Raw genomic sequence first — 22,867 nt, 5'->3', positions numbered from 1 at the left:
TGGGTTTTTAAGTCTTATCTACATTATAAGAAATTAGTAGATATCTACATGGGATATAGATAAGTTTGAAAAACATTCTAGGCACCATTTCAATTTACTAAAACTGAGTGTATTTATATGAAGCAAACTACATAAGCAATCAAGAATGGAGTTTAAGATAAAGTAGAAAACTAAGTCATAACTAGCCAACATCTATGACATGTTACTTGAAAATATGACTCAATGAACTTGAATTTTCCATACACACTGGATATTTTAAAGGTCCTATAAAGACTTCTTAAAATAAGAAACTAAAAGCTGTTTAATTCCTCTTATTAGTTCCATTCCTGATATTAAAACTACACAGTTAAATAAATTCAGTAATTATATTTATTCAGTAGCCAGCCTTGCCTTTTTTTCATTTCATCTGTTCTTTGTTTTAAGATTTATTTGTTTATGTATTTTATGTATATATGGGTGGCTTGTCCGAATGCATGTCTGCACATGCCCAAAAGAGGGCATCGGATCCCATTTTAGAAGGTTGTGAGACACAATGTGGGTGCTGGGACTTGAACTCAGGACCTCCGGAAGAGCAGCCAGTGCTCTTAACTGCTGAGCCATCACTCCAGGGCCTGGAGATTAATTTAAATTAATTTTCTAGTTCATTCACAAAATGATGGGTTTCATTATGACAGTGCCACACATGCATATTGATATATCTTGCTCATATTCACTGCCACCCCAACTTACTCATGCCTCTGCCCTCAGCACTGGGTAGGTAGTACCCCTGAAATCCACTGGGAAATGCAAATTATAACTACACTGAGATGTCACTTCACACCCACCAAAATACAATTTTTGAAAGGAAATGCTGATTGAAATGGTACCTACAGTATGCCAGGTCTGGAAGGATTACCTACCATACATGTTTGCCTGCACAAACCATTCCTGGCACCAGCGCTGCCGTGGCTCTCAGAAGGTACATACTAATTTCAGTAATGTAACGGGCTCGATTGTCTTTTCCTTTCCCCGAGAGCAATGGATGATTTCATGGAGGTGCACTTAGCACATTAAAAAAGCAACGCAGTCAAGGCCACATTCTTGACTTCTTGCCCACTCCACACTTCTAGGGCAAGCCAAAAGTCAAGCACTGGCCTTCTAATTCAGCAATTACCATAGCAACAGTGGTCAAATTCACAGACAGAAGGACAGGACAGGCCTCTCGGCTTTTGCTTTTCTTAAGATACACAAACATTTATAAATTAATAACTCTGGCATGTACAGTTCCACATATAGTAGGATATATATACATTTATAAACTAATAACTCTGGCATATATTGTTCCACATATAATAGGATATGTATACATTTATAAACTAATAACTCTGGCTGTATGGTTTCACATATAAAAGGATATGTATACATTTATAAACTAATAACTCTGGCATGTATGGTTCCACATATAATTAGAAGCATTTTAAAACTACCAAAGTATCTAAATCAGCCATGGGAAAATTAATTTAAAAAATAAGGTATGGAAACAATACCTACTATCTACAGAGTAAGTTCTGTGCAATAATGAATTACAGCTTATAACACAGGGTAGAGATAATTTTTAATAAAAATATTTTAGCAAAGGCACGTTCTGATCTGCCGTTGTTTTCTGTCTGCCGCTAACTAATAGCATTAGTTGTGTCTGTAAAGTTCTAAGAAGCAAAGCACCAGAAAGACAAGACTAGGAGTAACACCCTCATTCTCATTCTCAGTCTCCACACTTCCAAAGAGTGGACCACTCTCAAATACACAGACGTGTACTTAAGGTATCGTTATTTTTGCTTGCTAATGTAGAAGGACACTAAGCAGAATGCAAAAAGAGATAAAATTGGCAACCTTCAAGGTCAAAATTTTAGCTCAGTTAAAACTCCATGTCATAATTCTAGAGAGACATTTATATTTATTCTTTCAAAAATGAGTATTTTACAAAGAACCATGTTATTGGAAAAAGTTCAGTTCATATACTAGCCAAGAATATATTAGATTATCACCATGGGATGGATAACAAGGCCTTCTGGGTAAAGATTCAAGAGAGGAAAATATCACATTCTCCGAGGCCAAAATTACTAGGCATTGAGAAGTCAGGAAATTATTCCTGCTCCAACTTACTCTCTTTTATCACAAGAAGATGCAAGAAAATAGCTTTTAGAGTTTATTCCTGAAGACTCTGAATCATTCTGGTTTTCTATGTCTTTCATTTACACACACTATCTTCTAGGTAGTAATCATCTTTAGTACTACTTCCCAGACTTATCATAAAGATTCCTAAAAACAGAAACTATCAAAGCACCTAGCTCATTATCAGGCACTTAGTAATATGTAATGTACTTCCCTTTCTGAGCAAGGACTAAATAGATTATCTACATCAAAACACAAAGTAGCCAGTGTGGTGACAGATGCCTTAGTATCAGCACACATGGGAGACAGAGGCAGGTGGGTCTTTGTTGAGTTCAAAGCCAATCTTATCTGCATAGTGAGTTCTAGGCCAGCCAGGGGCTACATAGTGAGACTCTTTAAAAAAAAATGACTGGTATACTCTAGTTAGAATTTCATAATGAATGTAAAGGCAAGCTCTCAAATCACCAACTTTGCTGGGCAGTGGTGGCATGTCTTTAATCCCAGCATCCGGGAGGCAGAGCCAGGAGAATCTCTGTGAGTTTGCGGCCAGCCTGGTCTACAGAGCAAGATCCAGGACAGGCACCAAAACTACACAGAGAAACACTGTCTGGAAAAATATATATATATCACTAACTTTGTGTCATTTAATTCCTGCTGTCAATAAAATAAGTATTTAAAAACCAGATCCTTAAATCTGCTGCGGGCCGCAGGAATATCATAAGAACTCAGCTGGTTATGGCAAAGTCATTACCTGGAGGAATCAGGGAATTCCTCCAGAGGAAGCCAAATCCCAAGGAGTTTTTGGTGTTACTTGGCTTGTTATATATCAGCTGTATTCTGTTATGAAAATCATGTGTGCCTTCATAGATTTCCCAATTGATTTTTCCCTAAGAAGGGCTAACAATGTGGACTGATCACTCTCTAGACATACACATTCCAGGCATTTGGAGAACAGCCTCAGGAAAGGCTTTCTCTGGAATCAGATATCTCCCCTAGCCACTTTCAAGGACTAAAGGAGACATCACCCAGGTGGTCACCCAATTTCCGAGGATTAACAGTGATAACAACCCACAGGTGAGTCTCCTGACTTAAGGTAAATTCCACCAGGGGACACGGCCTAGGACAGGTAGACATTAAGTAATAGCTTTACACAATTTAGCTCAGACCCCTCCTTTCTTACAGCCTTACTAACTTTATAGACCTCTAACTACTTACCTAACCACTGCTAGGAATATTTAGATAACCTTCTGTGCTAACAGCTATGCTCAGCCAGAACTCCCAGTTCAAGCCTCCCTGTAATTATCATTATTGGTAGCATCCGGCCAGGTCCATCACCGGATGGAGGAAAGTACCTTATCAGAGATACCTCTACTCTCTAAGAACAGACTTAAGCATTCAGGCTACCTGTTTGAGAAGGCCTGGTGGATGTGCTAATTAAGCTTAACTTCCTCCTTTCCCAAACCTTACCGCCAGTTCCAGATCTCCCTTTAACTATCACCAGAGGCATCTAGCTGTACACAGGTTGCCTAGAGACTGAGCACACTTTCCCCCACCCTGCAGAAAAACGGCAGACAGCTTGGACAGATAGGAGCCACAGGAAAAAAGAAGACAGTTTTATTTTCTCCCATTGACCTAGCAACTTATAGATTCTTAACACTTTCTACCAATCACATTTAAGATTATAGTTAAGCACATAAGAGCCCTCTCCTTAGATATTACCTGAATTTAGCCTTTAGTTAATTCATTTCCCCATTGGTCACTTCCCTTTGGGGTTGCAAGTGATAATTAATGGTTGTTGCCTCCCTATGTGATTCTTATCACCCCTCCATTTGACCCTGGAAGCCTGGTTTTGCACTGCTAAGGGAATACTGCTTGTAAGTGAATATATACCAGGACTCCGAGGGCAGGAGAAGACAGAGAGGAGAGAAGAGAATGGAAGAACTAGATGGGTAAGAACTTGAGAGGAACAAACTGAGATGGGGAAGAAGTAGATTGAAGGGCTACAGGAGAGTACTAGAGGAACAAGATGGAAGATGAGGAAGAGCCAGATGAGAGAGAAGGAGATGGGAGAGGAAATGATATGGGAAGGAACAAGATGGATGAGAACCTAGAAGGGGCAGAACTAGATGAAGGAATTAAGATAGAACCTAGAGGGGACAGTAGACAAATATAAAAAAATCAGGCAAGGAAGGAGCTAGACATGAGAACAAAATAGAGGCTGTGTAGAGAGAGAACTATCACAGAATAATAATAAAGTGTATGAACTAAGGAGTTTCGTGTACATATATTCATTTCATTTCATCAAAGATTAATTATCAGCTGGTTGTAGATTCTTCCCGGACCCTGGGAGGGGACTATCGAGGGGCTGGACCCCCTTAGTCCTCAATATAAATCTGTTCTTTCATACCCATCCTAGTCAACTATCGGAATGTTTGACTATTGTGGCACCTTTGAAAATTTAGAAACCTTAACTAACGTGCTATAAACAGACATAAACAAACAGCTCTGCCTCCCGAGTGCTGGGATTAAAGGCGTGAGCCACCACCGCCCGGCTGTTCAAATTATTTTAAAAACTACAACAGTCTGCATGCTTCTCAGAAGACCGGTATCTTCAGCTGAAGTTTCTGTTCCTATTTTTCTGGTTCTATTCAGAGAATGACAAAACATGAATGGGAAAAATACCAAAGCTAGATTTTCAGACAACTACTACTTGAAGTATAGTCTGGAAAGATTCTGCTTTTACTTTCAGTCTTCTTTGCCCCAAAGAACTTGGCTTTTTTGTCATCATCAAATGCTGAGAGAATAGATGAATGAACCCATTTGCAACCCACTTTCTCCTTAAATGAACTATTTTTCTTGTCCGACAAAACAGCAAGACCCAGTAAAGGTAGCAACATTTCTTTTAAAGTTTTTTTTTAATGTTTCTAAAAGTACTGAGTTTACTTAAAAGCAGTGCATAAAGTTTGAGCCTCAGATAGGTATGGTAGTTTGAAAGAGAATGGCTCCCATAGGCTCATATATTTCAATGCTTGGTCCTGGGTCAGTGGAACTATGTGAGAAGGATTGGGAGGTGTGGCCTTACTGGAGGAAGTATATTACTGGGTGTGGGCTTTGAGGCTTCAAAAGCCCATGCCAGCCAGGCTCGCGCGCTCTCTCTCTCTCTCTCTCTCTCTCTCTCTCTCTCTCTCTCTCTCTCTCTCTCTCTCTCTCCTGCCTGCAGAGCAGGATATAAAGGTACTGCTCCAGCATCATGCCTGTTTGCTTCCCACCATGATGATTATGGACTAACCCTCTGACAAGCTTAAAATTAAATGCTTTCTTTTATAGGCGTTGCCTTGGTCATAGTATTTTTTCACAGCAACAGAAACACTAACAAGATAGTAAACAAACACATCTTCATCAAATATTGATTTTTGCAAGAGTACAGACTTCCAAACAATATGATAAATGATATTTATGTATGATAAATAAAAAATGTGTTTTTAGAAATAAAGTAGCCATGAGTTAAACTACAATGAGACTATCTTCCAGTGAAGTGATTTGCACCAAATTGCTTATCTTTTTAGAAGGCTTCAAAAGTATTTTTTAAAGTTGTTGCTTTCATTTGATACTTGTGTATTGCTTTTTTTTTTTTTTATGAAATAGAAGCATCAGAGATTCTATCTAAGGCAGCAGGATTTTCCAACATCAAGTTGCAAAGCTGAGTTCTAATAAAGATTGCTGCAAAGTCACAGCAGGCACACGGGCCGCTCAGCGCACAGGGTTTCCTACAAGAACTGTGCTCACCTTAAGGAGATACTGTATTCGGGATAAAGGATGCTTGTGTACTGGACCCACACACCAGCCTCTTCCTCAGTTTCCCTTTTTTGGGCTTCTGTGACTGAGAATAGCTTAAACGATTCAAATCTTCTCACAGATATATGTTTCAGACAGTCATCCAGCTGTTTCTGCTTCAGAACCTTTGAAATAAAAGCAAATGTTGGGGTTATAGTATACAAGTAGTACAAATTGAGTTTCCAATAATACTCGGCTAAATTATTCAGAGTAATTGAATAACTGAACACAAGGAGAAAGACGGAAGGCACTGGAGAGCAGTGAGGATGGGAACAGTTTAACAGTTTGGTATCTTACAAAGGAGAAAAATCCTGAGTTAACAAGGCTTTTATATCTACTTTTCTCCTGAGCATTTGTTAACTAGAGGAAATGAGAAGACAAGAAACACATTTAATAGCCAGAACTAGAGCAGGTGTGTTGCTATATGGCTCTGTGTGTGTGTGTGTGTGTGTGTGTGTGTGTGTGTGTGTGTACACATGTATGTGCATGGCAGCATATATATGTGCACATGCATGTATATGTGTGTGCCTGTACAGCATATGCATGCTTGTGTATGTGCACGTGTGTGTGTTTGTGTGCATGTGTGTACATGTGTTTATTTGTTTTAGAATAAATCAAATGACTAGTTTTAAAGGTGTTAGTTTTCTTTGTATGGAGAAAGAAGAGAGAGCTGTAAGATTAATGAATTTTATCAAAAACCCTACAGCTCCATATCCCAACAGAAGTATAATACAAACTAATGAAGGCTTATATTTCCTGTCCTACAATTATATATATACATATATATGTATATATATATGTGTGTGTGTGTATATATATATATATGTATCTGACCACTGTTGAAAAGTTCAATGATCAAACTTATAGAAATCAGCATGCTCAGTGCCCAATATGTGTGTGTGTGTATATATATATATATGTATCTGACCACTGTTGAAAAGTTCAATGATCAAACTTATAGAAATCAGCATGCTCAGTGCCCAAATTGTTGTCTCTAAATATCATTTTCTACTAAAACAATGTGAGACCCTTGGAGAAATGGCAGGAATTGTATAAGATGAGGCTGGAATGTGTGTGTGTGTGTGTGTGTGTGTGTGTGTGTGTGTGTGTGTGTGTGTGTGTGTCTCAGCAACCAAACTGAATATGAGACAATGCATTAATAGATGTGATAACTTCAATACAATCAAAACACAGTATTCCCAGTGCATATAACCAAGGGCCTGGAGGCTCAATGACCACCACCCCTGCATCACCATGTTCATAACTGCTGCAAGTCACAGGTAAATGCAGTGGAATTCAGCTATTATCACAAAAGCTACTACTTGGAAAGGCTGAGGACTTTCCTAAAGGTCAAGCCATGGCTTAAGAAGTCTTGGTGATACTTTAGCTTTTGTATATACATTAGTCAAAACCTGCAATGATTTTCTTGTATGCTATGTATGCTTCCAAGAACTCCTAACAGTGTATTTTATCTGAAATACCTATTAAGCATCCAAGGCCAAACGATCTCCTGAATTAAGGTAAATTAAGCTCAGACTCTCCTTTCTTATACAGCCTTAGTGGTATTTATATTAACATTATAGACTGCTAACATTTACCTAACCACCTCTAGGAATGTAGTGTGAGCACATAAATTCCCTTTTTCTGATGTATTAACCAATTTTGGCTCTGAGTTGATCTCCTCCTTTACCACTCCCCTTTTGGGTTGTAAAAGAAAGTCTGAGGGTCACTGCCTGAGGAAAACTCTTGTCTGCCTTTATGACCCTGTAAGAATTCAAGCCTGGTGACCTTGCTTTAGCTAGAGGACTGCTATTGCCTGGGTATATAACTATAAACCTCAGAGACTTAGGGAGGATTTTGACTGGAGAAGATTTTGACAGGAGAACTAGATGGAGAACTAGAAGAATGAGATGGAAGATGAGGAAGAGCTAGATGAGGAAGAACAAGAGGAGAAAGACCAAGATGGGGCAGATGATCTCTTGTATAATATTAGAGGGACCAGCCTTAATATTATACATCCCAGGGGCTCAGGAGAACTAACGGCGAGGACTATTATCAGGAAATATAATCTCAGCACACCGAGTTCTATAGTCCACTTGCTTTAATTCCTCTGACATAACATCCTTTATACACAGCTTCAGTTCTGTTCTCGTGCCTAGCTCCTTTCTTGCCCGATTTCTCTCTATACTTATCTAAGTTCTATCTTAATTCTCTCATCTTAATTCTGCCTCATCTAGGTCTTTTTCAGCTTGTTCTTACCCAGCTAGTACTTCCCCATCTGGCTCTTCCTCATCTTCCATCTCATTCCTCTAGTACTCTCTTCTAGCCCTTCAATCTAGTTCTTCCCCATCTCAGTTCGTTCCTCGCAAGTTCTTACCCATCTAGTTCTTCCATTCTCTTTTCTCTTCTCCATCCGCCCCCCCCCCCCCCCCAGCCCTGGAAGTCCTGGTATATATACACTTAAAAGCAGTATTCCCTTAGCAGTGTAAAGCCAGCTTCCAGGGTCAAACGGAGGGGTGATAAGAATCACACTGAGAGGCAATAAGTTAATTATCATTTGCAACCCCAGGGTGGGGGAAAGTGTGCTCAGTCGCTAGGCAACCTGTGTACTGCTAGATGCCTCTGGTGATAGTTAAAGGGAGATCTGGAACTAAAGGTAAGGTTTGGGAAAGGAGGAAGTTGAGCTTAATTGGCACATCCACCAGGCCTTCTCAAACAGGTAGCCCGGATGGTTAAGTCTATTCTTAGAAAGTATGGAGGTATCTCTGATAAGGTACTCTCCTCCATCTGGGGATGGACCTGGCCGGATGCTGCCAATGATGATGATTACAGGGAGGCTTGAACTGGGGTTTGGGCTGAGCACAGCTGTCAGCGCAGAAGCTGTGTAGATAGGATGTTATCCCAGAGGAATAAAGTAGACCGACTGTGGTGGTACTGTATTCCCCAAAATATTGTGCACCCTAATAAACTTATCTGGGGTCAGAGAACAGAACAGCCACTAGATACAGAGTGCAGAAAATGGTGGCACACACACCTTTAATCCTAGCATTCCAGAGGCAGAGATCCCTCTGGATCTCTGAATTTTAAAGCCACACAGGAAACAGCCAGGCATGGTGACTCATGCCTTTAATCCCAGGAAGTGAGCCTTTAATCCCAGGGAGTGATGGCAGAAAGCAGAAAGGTATATAAGAAAAGATCCTCCAGGAAAAAAAAATGAGATGACTGTATGAAGCACAGTAAGAAAGAAGGACTCATTGTAAAAATATTGCCAAAGAGTGGGATGAAAAAGGAAGAAGTGGCTGGGCGGTGGTGGCACACACCTTTAATCCCAGCACTCGGGAAGTAGAGCCAGGTGGATCTCTGTGAGTTCGAGGCCAGCCTGGTCTACCAAGTGAGTTCCAGGAAAGGCTCATTTTTTTTTTTTTATTTCTGGAGGATCTTTTCTTTTTTTTTCTAACTTTTATTTTATGTATATGGGTATTTTGCCTGCATGAATGTCTAGGCACCAGGTGTATGCCTGGTGCCTGTGGAGGTCAGAAGAAGGTAACAGACGCCCTGGAACTGGAGTTACAGATGGTAGTGAGCAGTCATGCAGGTATTGGGAATCAAACTCGGTTTTCTGGAAGAGCAGCCAGTGTTCTTAACAGCTAAGCCGTCTCTCCAGCCCCAAACCAAATCTTTTTTTTTAATTCTTCTGTGTTCTCACCACAGTTTACTAGTAAAAATGATAGTGATATCAAAGAAGACACAAGCAGAAAAATTCAATCCAGGATCCAGAGAAGAAAGTCAGCAACACAAAAGGAAATGGACGATAAAAATCAGCAATATGGTGAAAAGGTTACCAATATAGAAGATGAATTCTTCAGAAAAAATATATATTCCATATATATATATATATATATATATATATATATATATTCCATATATATATGTGTGTGTTGTATGTATGTTTATATATTGTAAATATATACATTGAATATAAACACATATCCATATATATTGGTTTTTCGAGAGAAGGTTTCTCTGTGTAGCCCTGGCTGTCCTGGAACTCACTATTGTAAACCAGGCTGGCCTCGAACTCAGAGATCCACCTGCCTCTGCCTCCCAAGCCTATGATTAAAGGCGTGCATTACCACTCATGGCTTGGAAATAGATATTTAAAAAAAAATAGAGCCGGGCAGTGGTGGCGCACACCTTTAATCCCATGGGAGGCAGAGGCAAGTGGATCTCTATGTTCAAGGCCAGCCTGGTCTACAGAGCAAGTTCCAAGACAGTTAGGTTTGTTATACAGAAAAACCCTGTCTTGAAAAACCAAGAAAAAAAAAAAAAGAAGAAGAAATGTTGGACATTAGAAATTCAATGAACCAAATAAAAACACAGTAGAAAATTTCTTATGACTTAAACAGACTTAAAGATCAAAAACTACTCTTGAATGATCAGAGGGTCATTGAAGTCTCAGTAGAAATCAAAATATTCTTTGAATTAAATCAAAATGAAAATGTAACTTCTAGAATCTTGGGAAACAGCTAAGCAGTTAGGAGTTACAGAAAGAAAAAAGAGAGAGAGCGGAAATAACACACACTTTAATCTCAGAATTTGGGAGGCAGAGGCTGGATCTCTCTTGAGTCTGAGGCCAGCCTGGTCTAGAGTGACCTCCAGGATAGCCAGAGTTACAGAGTGAAACTGTGTCTCAAAACTTAAATTAAATTAAATAAATAAACTAATGATGCAACTCAAGGTTGTTATGGAATTGGCAAGTTTGACCAGAGGAGACACACCATGCCGCCAGTGGCCAAGGGGGCAGGGCGGACAGTTTCTCACACCATGCAGGCACAGAATCCACCGAGAAAGTTTATTATTAAAGGGGGGAGGGGAGAGGGAATAGACAGAGGGAGGGAGAGAGGGGAAGAGAGAGAGAGAGAGAAGGACAGAAAGAAAAGCAGAGGTGGGCGCAGACTCAGGAAGAGAGAGAGGACATCAGGATGCTGGGTGGGTCCCTAAGGGGCCAGCCTGAATGCCAGCAATGAATGGTCTGTGTATGGTTCTAATTTTTCTATTTTAGTTAAATTATAAATGATGTAATTAATATGATTATAATGACTTTCCAGTTCTATGATAATTACTGAGTTTCGAGTATATACAGTTCAATAATTTCTTAAAGAACATTTTTAGGCTAACCAAGATAAGCATGCATTGCTATTTGAGGATTTTTTTCAATTCTTTTTTTTTTTTTTTTTTTTTTTGATTTTTTGAGATAGGGTTTCTCTGTGTAGCTTTGCGCCTTTCCTGGGACTCACTTGGTAGCCCAGGCTGGCCTCGAACTCACAGAGATCCGCCTGCCTCTGCCTCCTGAGTGCTGGGATTAAAGGCGTGCGCCACCACCGCCTGGCAATTCTTTTTTATTTAAAATTTTTTCATACAGTATATTTTGATCATACTCTTTCCCCTTCCAAACTCCTCCCAGATCCTCCCCACCTCCCTACCCACCAAACTTCATGTTCTTTCTCTCTCAAGAAAAAAAAAAAAAAAAAATATATATATATATATATATATATATATATATATATATATATGAGTCAAACTAACAAAACCTAATAAAACAAATAACAAAACAAAAAGCACACAAGAAAAGCATAGAGTCCATTGTGTGTCGGCCAACTACTTCCAGGTGAGGTCTGGCCCACAGTGCGGTTGATATCCCAGTGACACTCCATTGGAGAAAACAGATTTTCTTTTCCCAGCAGGTTATCAACTGCAAATAGCTTCTTGGTTGGGGTGTAACTTTTTTGTCCATTTTCCCTTCTCCATACTGGATTTTTGTAACTCAAGGTCTTAAACAAGTACTAATAATCCAAGAAGAGCCAGAGGGCTGGCTCAGTGGTTAAGAACAGGAGGACCTGTGTTCGGTTCTCAGTTCCCAGGTGGTTCACAGGGACCTGGAACACAAGCTCCAAGGGATCTGATGCCCGTTTCTGGCCTCCACAGGCACCTGTACTCATGTGTACACATGCTCCCCGCCCCCCATAAACAAATAATTAAAAATTAAACCTTTTTTAAAAAAAAAAAAAGCCTTGCTGGATGGTGGTAGCCCACAGCTTTCATCCTTGCACTAAAGAGGCAGAGGCAGGTGGATCTCGGTGAGTTCCAAGCCAGCCTGGTCTACAGAGCGAGATCCAGGACAGTCAGGGCTACACAGTGAAACCCTGTCTCAAACAACAAAGCCGAATCTATAAGTACTAGGGAACAAGGAATAATGAAAATCAATAGAGACATCAATGAAACAGACATTAAAAATATAAAAAGAGTACAGAAAGAACCAATCAAACTAAAAGTTGGTTCTTTGTAAAGATAAATAAGATGGGTAAAACCCTACCTAAACCAGCAAAAAATAAAATAAAATAAAAAAAAAAGACTCAAATTATAAAAATTAGGGGTGAAAATGGAAAGTCACTACAGATTCCAATGAAATCTGAAGATTCCGATGATAACTAGGATTAGAAGATAGAAAGATAATTTCATTTTAATCAGAAGTGGGACTGTCTGAAATGACTAACCTTATTCCTTCACTTACAATGAAAAACTGACATCCAATAAAGTGTTCATCAAAGTCAAGGGCAGACCTGAGCCTAAACTCCAGGGCCTCAGTTAACACTGGGAATCTAATCCGTAGCATCCTGCTTAAACTGCTTAAATCTACCAATCAGATTCTTCAGCCAAGTGTTCAGTAGGTACGTGATTCCATTCTGTAGGTGTCTGTGAGTTTGTGTTTCCTTCTTTTTGGCCACCTCCTCTTCTTTATGTAATTCTGACGGGATTGTTAGGTAGGCTGATGGCCCAGATGTGCCAAACAGCTCCACTCTAATTAGGCACAGCAATTGGCTGAAATGTCAATTGGAAGAAACTCTTTGTTAGGGAAAACAGATCATTTCTTCAGGATCCCTAACTGGATGGACAATGAAAGCCTGAAGTTATAAGTGATCATCACTGCTATCAGATGAGCCTCAACAAAAAGGAAAATAAAATACTTGTAACTTTAGCGATTGATCATACACAGGCTTCCAGATCTCACCTAATTAGGGTAGGCACTAGAATCAGAAGTCAGAAAGTCATCACAACACCTGGAAACAATAATGTACTAGGCAAATGGGTTTTCTCTCTAAAATGTGAATTTCAGAGTAAGCATTAAACAGCTAATATAAAGGACCGTAAGACATCATCAGGATCCTGAGGAGTCCCAAAAGACAAAATTATGTGTGTGTGTGGTGGGGGGGTAACAAGCAAAAAAAAAAAAAAAAAATCAAAAAGAACCCTCTCTGCCCCGCAGTGGTAGAGAACAAAACTAGGGGCTGTGCACATGCAAAGTCTTCTACCACTGAGTTACACTCCCAGCTTAAGAGTCACACATTTCCGGCCGGGCGGTCGTAGCGCACACCTTTATTCCCTCTGTGAGTTCAAGGCCAGCCTGGACTACAGAGTGAGTTCCAGGAAAGGCACAAAGCTACACAGCAAAACCCTGTCTCAAAAAAAAAAAAAAAAGTCACACATTTCAAACCCTGATCAGATTCTTTAAGCTTTCTGCCTCCAAATACAGAGGAGACATGAGTGTTTTAGTCACTTTAAACACTCACTAAAAGCCCATATATGTTTAGCCTATTGTGACAGACTGAAGTACTATAGAAAAAAATTCACTTCTTCCATGTCACCTCAAAAAGGAGGATTTTTCCCTACCCTGTGACTTTTGGTTTAGTTATGCATCTTCCTTTAGCCAAAATCTTGTGATATGATGTGATGTGATGTGATGTGATGTGATGTGATGTGATGTGATGTGATGTGATGTGATGTCTTACAGTCATCATCAGCTCGAGGAACCTAAGGAGTCTCTGAGCATGTCTATGAGGGGTTACCTATATTAGGTTAACCTCTTGGCACACCTGTAAAGGATTTTCTTGATTAGGGTTCACCGACGTGAGGAGTCACACTCTAATTGTGGTATCATCATTTCACAGGCTGCATCTTGAACTAAATAAATGGAAGGAAGGAAGGAAGGAAGGAAGGAAGGAAGGAAGGAAGGAAGGGAGGAAGGAAGGAAGGAAGGAATTAAATAAATAGAAGAAAAGTATTCGCCCATTGCTTTCTCCTTCCTGAGTGCTAATACAACGTGAGCAGCTGTTTCAGGCTCCCGCTGCTTTGGCTCTCCCTGCTGTGGTGGACTGTGAGCCTTCAAACTGTGAGCCTTCAAACTGTGAGCCTTCAAACTGTAAGCCTTCAAACTGTGAGCCTTCAAACTGTGAGCCATCAAACTGTGGGCCTTCAAACTGTGAGCCTTCAAACTGTGAGCCTTCAAACTGTGAGCCATCAAACTGTGGGCCTTCAAACTGTGAGCCTTCAAACTGTGAGCCTTCAAACTGTGAGCCTTCAAACTGTGAGCCTTCAAACTGTGAGCCTTCAAACTGTGAGCCATCAAACTGTGGGCCTTCAAACTGTGAGCCTTCAAACTGTGAGCCTTCAAACTGTGAGCCATCAAACTGTGGGCCTTCAAACTGTGAGCCTTCAAACTGTGAGCCTTCAAACTGTGAGCCTTCAAACTGTGAGCCATCAAACTGTGGGCCGTCAAACTGTGCACGGTGTGCTAGAAAAAACCCTTCCTTTCTGAAATTGCTTTGTCTGGTACTTGGTCACTCTAATAATACAAGTAAGTAATACAGCATGTTAAGAGACATCATGTAAGCAGGAATTTCATTTTAATTTTTTCTCTTATTTTTATTGATTCTTTGGGAATTTTATATCATGCACCCCAATCCTGCTCATCTCCCAATCCCTCTGTATCCACCCCTCACTCTAGTAGTGTCCCCCGCCAAAGGAAACCTAAAAAAGAATAAGATAAAAATAAAAAGGGTAAGATAAAAATAGTAATTAAAAAAACAAAATTGTCTTTTCCTCCTATCCATCAGCACTCCATTCATCTTAGTGGCATTGGGAGCTGCTGTGTATCATGCTTTATACCTTCTTGTCCAAACAGCATTACTTGCAAATGTTCATTGTGTGGAGTGCTGCTGGTCAGGTTCAAGGCCTCTGGCTTTAGTACACCACCAATACTGGACCTCCGCTGACATTCCTCTCTGATATCCTGCTGTTGCCCGACCGAAGTCACGGAGATCCTGCGGCTATGGTTCCACAGGATCAGTCCCTTCAAAACACTCCAGCAGATCATACACGGGGTAGATGCCGGGGTGTGCCAACTCCAAGCCTGGGATGTGTAAGCAGGGATCTTAAACGTGCCTCTTGCTCTCTTATACTTCTATCATAACTGTGAGGGCAAGCCTGCCAACTGATCTAAGAATTCTGGGTATTTAGCCCAAGTACACAACATTAAACCATGCAGGTGATCACAGCCTATATCAATAAACTACCAGGCGGTTCAAAGAAGTTGTATGACATATGACATCATGGTTGTTTGTGAATGGCAATAGCTAAGTAAAATAACTCGGTGCTCTGAGCCACGGTCTTAGTCACGTTTCTGTCGCTGTGACACAATGACCGAGGAAACTTATAAACACAACAGCCTTTACTGGAAGTTAGGAGGAGCCAACAACACACTTGGATTCATCGGTACGTCTCCCACTGATGACTTCAAACTTGGAAGATAAATGTCAGTCGCTTCTCCTGCTCCCTTCACTCTCATCTATACATACGGGCACGCGGGCAGTGTCACCCTTCCACCAGGACCAAAAGGTGCACCGTGGCGGTCGGTGACCACGACCAGGCTGGGAGTTAAACCAAACTGGAAAGTGGCAGGAAAGAAGAGCGCGCGGGTTGGAGGGACGGGGCGGTCCCAGCCATCAGGCGGGCAAGCGAAGCGATTGCCTCCCGGGATGTGAGTTTCCCGGGACCTCAGCTACGGCCGTCCCGCTCTCACCGCCCAACCCCGCCAGAGTTTCCCTTTTTAGGTGGAACGGCGAAGAGGAAGCAAGGCGGGGCTTCCCGATTGGCTCCCGGCACCCGGAGAAGCCATGCCCCGGGCTGGGCGCCTGGTACCTGGGAGGGGAGTGGCCAGAGGCAAAGGTGGCGAGCGGTCGCCCTTACCTGGCGCAGGAGCTTCCACCGGGCGGCCCCCTTGGGCACCGAGACCACCGACCCCTGCTTGGCGCCTCCAATCATGGGACCCTCGCCCGCGTCTGCTTCAGTCCCCGCAGCCTCAGCGGCCGCGACCCGCGACTCCATCCCCGGAGCTACCTGGACGCGGAGGTGCCTCCGCCACAGCTCTCCCCAGTCAGGACCTGCCAACTTCTTCCCTGTCAGGACCTGGGACGCCCGGCTGCCGGCCCACAGCCCTGGCGTGCGCCCTCCCCGAATTCCGCATTTCCGGTATTCGCGTCTCCCTGGCAACCAGGACCGCGGCGTCACGTCATTGCACCAGTTTTCTGGTAGCCATCTTTAGTGAGGGCAAGCCGGAGCGGGGAGGGAGCTGTGACATAGTGACCGGGAGGGCTTCCCTCGTTGTTTTCGTCCTCCTCGCTTCGTCACTTGCTCGACAGAATACCAAGAAGCCAAAAGACGGGCGTCTTTTAAGACTAGTGAATCCGATAGAGAAAAATCCCACGCCTCCACCACCATAATAAAGATGGCGAAATATGCTTCGCTCCCCGGCTGGATTGGTGTTACGTAGACCGGCGTGCTGCAAACTAGCTCTGGGCGGCGCGAGGTAGGTTGTCTCTCTTGCTGGGTGCTGAACGCAGACTTCGGGTGGACGAGGCTGAGGTGGCTGCACCGCCTTCTTGGGAGCTCCTCTGCCTTCGCTCGTTTGCGTCCCGAGCCGGCCTGCCTTTCGATTTGCGTACGTATGGGAGGGTTGCCGGAGGGTCCCCTTTCCCGGTTCCTCTCCCCACCACCTTCCAGCCGTTCCTCAGTTCCCTGGTCCCCCTTCCGATCCCTGTCTCTCCTATGCGTGGTAACTGGTACCATTCCCTCATGCCCCGAGACCAGCTACCACACCCCTGGGATGCACAGTTGCACAGGGGAACGAAAAGATTCTCCGGGGAGCAACCCATTTGTCCACCCGACCCTTATCCCCATCCTTGCACACTGCCTTCTCCATGCAGATGGTGGATAAATGGATTGAGGATATGGGGGCACATTAAGCGGTTTAGGGGCATTTTTCTTCTAGGCTGCTGCTCCACTGGTCCGTTATTTTGCTGCGACATAAAAGATTAAGGGGGGAGGGGGGCGTCATAGCTGATCGGATCTGTGGTTTAAAAAAAAACTGACCGTGGTGTTTTTGTGCTACCAAGGAACGTGTTACAGAAGAATTCTCTCGTTATACTCAACAGTGTTCAACATACCTAAATTATCCCTATGCTAATATAGGAAAAAACCTTTTGTTGAGTGGTTACTGTGTGCCAGGTACTTGTACAAATTGTCTGGTTTTGTTACCAAACAACAACCCCAGAAAGTAAGTGGTGTGGTTATTTTTTGTTTTACGAGTGATAAAATTGAGGCCCAGATGCAAGGCCCAAAGCCTGAACCTGGGTCTCTGGCTATAGAAGTTATAATGAACTTACCTTTCAGCCTAAACCACAGATGACTCTGCGTTTTATTTGTGCATCTTGCAGGGTTTAATTTTTTTTTATGCTTTTATGGTTAAGTCCAATAACTCACGTACAAGATGAGGCACCAGATCATTTGGACTTCTTGTTGTAACAGGTGACTTGGGGAAATTTCCTAAGCTTCCCAGAGCCACAGTTGGGTCACCTGTAAAATGAACAGCATTTTAGCGTCTTCATCAAGAATATATGAAGCTAAAGTTAGACGAACAGATGAAAAGCATCTGGCACCTGGCCAACACTCAACAAATATTAATTAATAATAAGATAATTATTAATTAATTCAGGCTTTCCCAATTTATCTTTCACATACAAACCAATGATATGCCCAAAATTATATAAGAAAAAACCTGTTTCGCTTTTGAACACCCTCAGAGTTCCTGATCTTCCCATTAAGTCCATTTACTTATTTGTAAATTTTTATTTTGTTTCTTGTTTTCTGTTTTTTGTTTTAGTTTGCCCATACGTGCACCAGAATCACTGCTGCTTAGCCTGAACCTAGTAAAAAATGACCTTACAGATGACATGTTTAAGTCAAACCTGCCAAGAAGTATGATTTGAATGAACTTTAACTTATACAAGTTTTTTCAATTTATTTAACCTAACTTATCAGATGTCTGGAATTATTTGTAACCTACGGGGCTCATGACCCCCAAAGGGGAGGGATAAGATGTGGTGATCTCAAATGCTCTGAGATCCCATTGCTGTATGATTATACATATGAAATCATTCATGTGAAGGGAGAAAAAAAAAAAACAGGGACTTTGCTACCATGCAGCAGACGACCAAATTATTTCTCCGAGCTTTGACGTGTAGTATCCCTCACCTTGGGAAGTGCATGCAGAGACAGAGTTACTATAACTTCGCTGGTCACTATTACAATAGAATAAGATTGGAAAAGTATCACCTGCAAAATAAACCCAAGATATCAGAATTAGCAAGAAACATCCCAAGTCGGAGCTTCTCATGTAAGGTATGGACTGTTTAAGTTAACCTATTTCTAGGTCATTAATATTCATTTTAGTTCATAAATAATGGGTAAGATATCCACTACTAATTTTCTCAGTAATTCTAATTTGGTTTTAAGATTTTTTTCAAACTCAAATATCTGTAGCCAATAGCCAATATGAGTACAAAAGAATGTATGTGAATCTGTCGAGCTATAATGAAGTATATAAAAATGTAGATTCATAAAAACTGATTGATCTTAGGACGTTGTGCCTGTAAATGTGTTGTAAAATATAGATTTCTAAAATTACTAGAATATTATACCTAAAATTACTACAAATTATACCTCTTAATAAAACCTATTATATGCTAATTCTTGTATGATTCGTAAACTTCAATAAATGCCATGTAGTTGTATACTATTTCTTTATAAAAAGAATGAAAAACTATCGTGCATTTTTCACAACTTGTGTTCCTCAAGAAAATACTGTTACGCTTCTGCCAGAGCCCCAACTATGGACTTGAATTCAGCCTTGAGGAACTGATTGCACTTATATAGAGAACAGCCTCATGTTCCCGTTTGCCTGAGATAGACCCACTCTACACCTGTTGGCCCTCGGCAATTATTAATAGTCCTCCATCCTCGCAAAGGTGTCCTTAAGATGTCACGTTACATGGTCATCATGCTTGACTTGAAATTAGGCTGTTCACCCTGTTGCTTCTTTGACAGGTATCCTTCCTTTATAATTATGCTCCTGAGGTTCCTTGCACACATTGAGGGTGTTAGCCTTACAATATTCTAGCGTTCTTTTATCATTTTCTTGCATGGTGATTTTTCTTGTAGTCTGTCTCGGCTTCCTCTCATTGCGGTAAATTGTGTATTTTAAAAGTTACCATTTTAGCCACTTCTGGTGTGAAAGTCAGTGGCGTTAGTTACAGTCACGGTATTGCAAACAACTATCACCACATTTTCCAAAACCCTACCATATGACTCTCTCCCAAAATATCCCTCAACAGTTTATGTTTCCCTCAGCCCTGGGTCACCTAATCTTCTTCCTGTATCTGTGAATTTGCCTATTCTGATATTTTGGATGAGCAGAAGCACACAATACTTACCTTTTCTTTATTTGGCTTGTTTGATTTTGCTAATGTTTTTAGGGATCCTCAATGTATCATAACTTCAACCCTCTTTATAGAGATAGCATACCATTTATATAATCTACATTCTGTTTATCCGTCGGTTGGTGAACACTCAGTGATTTATCTTCTAAATTAATCTTATTACCTAATTTTTTTTCTTTTAGTTTTTCCTCAGTTTTTGCTCTTAGCTTATAACTATTTGGTACACATACACTTCTGCCTTTCATTTTTAATGTTAGTCCCCTCCTCTTCCTGGACTTCTTACATCTCAGTCTTTTAAACTGCTTTTCTTTAGCAATTTGGCTTGGCTATGATTCTTCACTTGGCACACTTAGAAACTTTTAACCCACCTTTTCTGTTTGGTTTGGTTTTTAATGTAGACTTGCCGTACTTTATCCTCATAAAGTGTAAAATTTTGCCCACTGCACTCTGCCTTTGGTTGCCTCATTTTGCACCACGATTAGAACATTTTGTCATTTTGTCTTGGTTTATAAATAGTAAGCAGGAGTTACCACCAGAGTAACAGCTGCGAGATTAGCTCATACGCTAAGGTTGTCGCTGAAGCCATTTGTCTCTGAGGCAACTTTTAATTCTGTCATGCATTCCCGCTCCTCGAAACTGACCTGCCTGGCGGCAGCTCTGCAAACAATAGCTCTTTCAGGAGCTTCCTCCCCTGACAGAGTAGCTCTGCTCTCTTGCATTTTTGCATTTCAACCATTCTGTGACAAACAAAATGATCCAAAGGCTGGGGTGTTTACTCACGATGCTCCCTGAGACCTGAGGAAGTTCTTTAAACATAACCCCATAAAGGCCGGGCAGCAGTGGTGCACGCCTTTAATCCCAGCCCTGGGGAGGCAGAGCCAGGCAGATCTCTGTGAGTTCGAGGCCAGCCTGGTCTACAGAGTGAGATCCAGGATAGGCGCTAAAACTACACAAAGAAACCCTGTCTCGGGGAGAAAAAAAAAAAAAGATAATCCCATAGGTGTGAAAATACTCTGGGGACAAAAATGCGTATTTCTCTCTTTTGGCAGGTTCATCTGAGTTCCAAATTTGTCCACTCTTACAGGTTATCATAGAGTAGAAGGCCTTTAGCAGGTCTGTTTAAAGACCCGCTACTTGTGTAAATTGACTGAAGAAGAGGGGGCAGTGTGTGTAATAGAGACGATGGAAAGGGAGAGAGCCAGGACTGCTGTGGCTGTAGACTAGTCAGGGTTCCTCACATTCTTCACTCAGAAACAAGCAGAATCAACACCCAAACCTCACTATGCCTTGTTACCTTGGCCACGAATTACCATGCAACTTTAGGATTCTTCAGTACCAACTTCTGCGATCTAGATGTGTGTCAGCAATCCTGGGAGCTTTTTTTTGTTGTTGTTTGTTTGTTTGTTTGTTTGTTTTTCAAGACAGGGTTTCTCTGTGTAGCTTTGCGCCTTTCCTGGATCTTGCTCTGTAGTCCAGGCTGGCCTCGAACTCACAGAGATCCGCCTGCCTCTGCCTCCCAAGTGCTGGGATTAAAGGCATGCGCCACCACCACCTGGCTCTGGAAGCTTTTTAAAAGTGCAGATTTCTAGATCTCAAGCCATTTCTGTTGGATTAGAATGTCTGTTGCTTGAGGCTTAAGGATCTAGTTTCTTTATTTTTGAGGCAAGGTCAGTGTTCTCCAGAACTCTTGTTCATACAATCCTCTCGCCCCACCTCTCAAGTACTGGGATTATAGGCATCACTCCAGCCAGAAGTCTGGTTGGTTTTTTGGTTTTGGGTTTTTTTTTTTAAGTTCCTTAGGTAGCTGAAATGCAATGCCTGTCTGCCACTGACCCTGTATTATATTTAGAAACTGGAGGTCCTTGGTGATAAGTGTTGTTGCGCTAACGCTAATTCATTAGTTGTAACTTTCTTTTCTGGCCAGTGCCTGAAGTTTCCATAGCGCCGTCACCAGATGGTGAGCTATATCCCATTACACTCCCATTTGCCGTGCTCAAAGGACAGTGTCAGAGCAGACACCGGTGTCCTTAGCTTCCATCCCTTCTTCTACTGTTCTTGCCACAAATAAATAACTTCAAAAGTGAGTGGTCAGGACAATTTGAACAAGATATAAAAGATAAGAAAGAACTTAGCAGGGCTTGGTGGCACACGCCTTTAAACCCAGATGCAGGCAGATCTCTGAGATCCAGGACAGCCAGGGCTACACAGAGAAACCCTGTATAGGGTGGTTATTGGGGAAGAGAAGTTAAATCCTTCTATTAAATATGTCATTTGTCTATGTCTTTTGATTTTTGGGAGGTGGGTCTTTGTAAGGCTTGGCATGAAGCTTAGCACCTCACCATTGGTTAACAAAGACTGTATTTTATCACTGAGCCACACCCCCAGCTCTGGCCTATTGAATAGATTAACAGACAGCTTCTCACTGAAGTTATTATTTGCAGTTTCTAAGAATTGCTAGTGATAACTAATGGTTTAGATCGTCAGACGAGAGGAGAAAAGAGAACCGGTAAAGGAAATCTCAGGCTAGGGAAAAGCGTAGTCTGGCAATTTTGTAAGGATTGAGAGTGAGACTCCATGACAGGGACGGCTTCACTTGGTCATTTCTCCACATTGTATTTTCTCTTCCATTTCCTCCGGTTCACAGGCCATTCCTTTGTCCACTGACATGATCCAATATCTGTCTGGATTCTAAATCCTCAAGTCCTTCCAAATGTTTTCTTAAAACAGAACTTGAACTAAATGGACACAAAGCTACTGGGACCCTTCTGTGGTCCACATGAGAAGTTTCACTCTAACAGAGTGGTTCTCACCCGTCCTGGTGCTGCGACCCGTTAACACAGTTCCTCATGTTGTGCCGACCCCCAACCATAAAATTGCTTCGTTGCTACTTCATAACTATAATTTTGCTACTGTTATAAATCGTAATGTAGCTGGGCTGTGGTGGCGCACGCCTTTAATCCCAGCACTCGGGAGGCAGAGGCAGGCAGATCTCTCCATGAGTTTGAGGCCAGCCTGGTCTACAAAGCAAGTTTCAGGACAGCCAGGGCTGTTACACAGAGAAGGCTTATCTCAAAAAAAAAAAAAAAGAGTCATAATGTAAATATTTTTGGAGATAGAGCTTTGTCAAATGGGTCACGACCCCCAGTTTGAGAACCACTGCTCAAAAATCTCAGCATATTTGATTACAGAATATACCCTACAGTTTAAAGTAT

At 41.7% G+C, this 22,867-nt stretch overlaps 2 protein-coding genes across 9 annotated transcripts in view; one reads left to right on the top strand and one right to left on the bottom strand.

The window, feature by feature from the left end:
- Camkmt (calmodulin-lysine N-methyltransferase) overlaps positions 1-16,352 on the bottom strand; it is a 371,202-nt gene extending 354,850 nt beyond the window's left edge. For 3 of the 4 annotated variants that reach the window (XM_076558921.1, XM_016005050.3, XM_076558920.1), the window contains exons 1-2: positions 16,069-16,337; positions 5,938-6,110 (exon numbers count right to left, since the gene is read on the bottom strand). In XM_076558921.1, the coding sequence (XP_076415036.1) occupies positions 5,938-6,110; positions 16,069-16,206 (311 nt within the window). In that variant the 5' untranslated portion in view covers positions 16,207-16,337. Of the gene's footprint in view, positions 1-5,937; positions 6,111-16,068 lie in introns of all 4 variants that reach the window. The other variant, XM_006986501.4, reaches the window with a different exon arrangement.
- Positions 16,353-16,361: 9 nt separating this feature from the next.
- Positions 16,362-22,867, top strand: part of Prepl (prolyl endopeptidase like) — a 35,315-nt gene continuing 28,809 nt past the window's right edge. Inside the window, exons 1-2 of one of the 5 annotated variants that reach the window (XM_006986502.4) lie at positions 16,678-16,819; positions 18,041-18,558. In XM_006986502.4, coding sequence (XP_006986564.1) covers positions 18,358-18,558 — 201 coding nt within the window. In that variant the 5' untranslated portion in view covers positions 16,678-16,819; positions 18,041-18,357. Of the gene's footprint in view, positions 16,820-18,040; positions 18,559-22,867 lie in introns of those variants that run through there. The other 4 variants (XM_042267600.2, XM_006986504.4, XM_076558910.1 and 1 more) reach the window with 4 other exon arrangements.

Source organism: Peromyscus maniculatus, chromosome 22 (assembly GCF_049852395.1).
Source record: "Peromyscus maniculatus bairdii isolate BWxNUB_F1_BW_parent chromosome 22, HU_Pman_BW_mat_3.1, whole genome shotgun sequence".
In the NCBI taxonomy this organism is placed as follows: domain Eukaryota; kingdom Metazoa; phylum Chordata; class Mammalia; order Rodentia; family Cricetidae; genus Peromyscus; species Peromyscus maniculatus.
The sequence above is the reverse complement of the archived record's forward strand: the minus strand, read 5'-3'. Positions and strand labels throughout refer to the sequence as shown.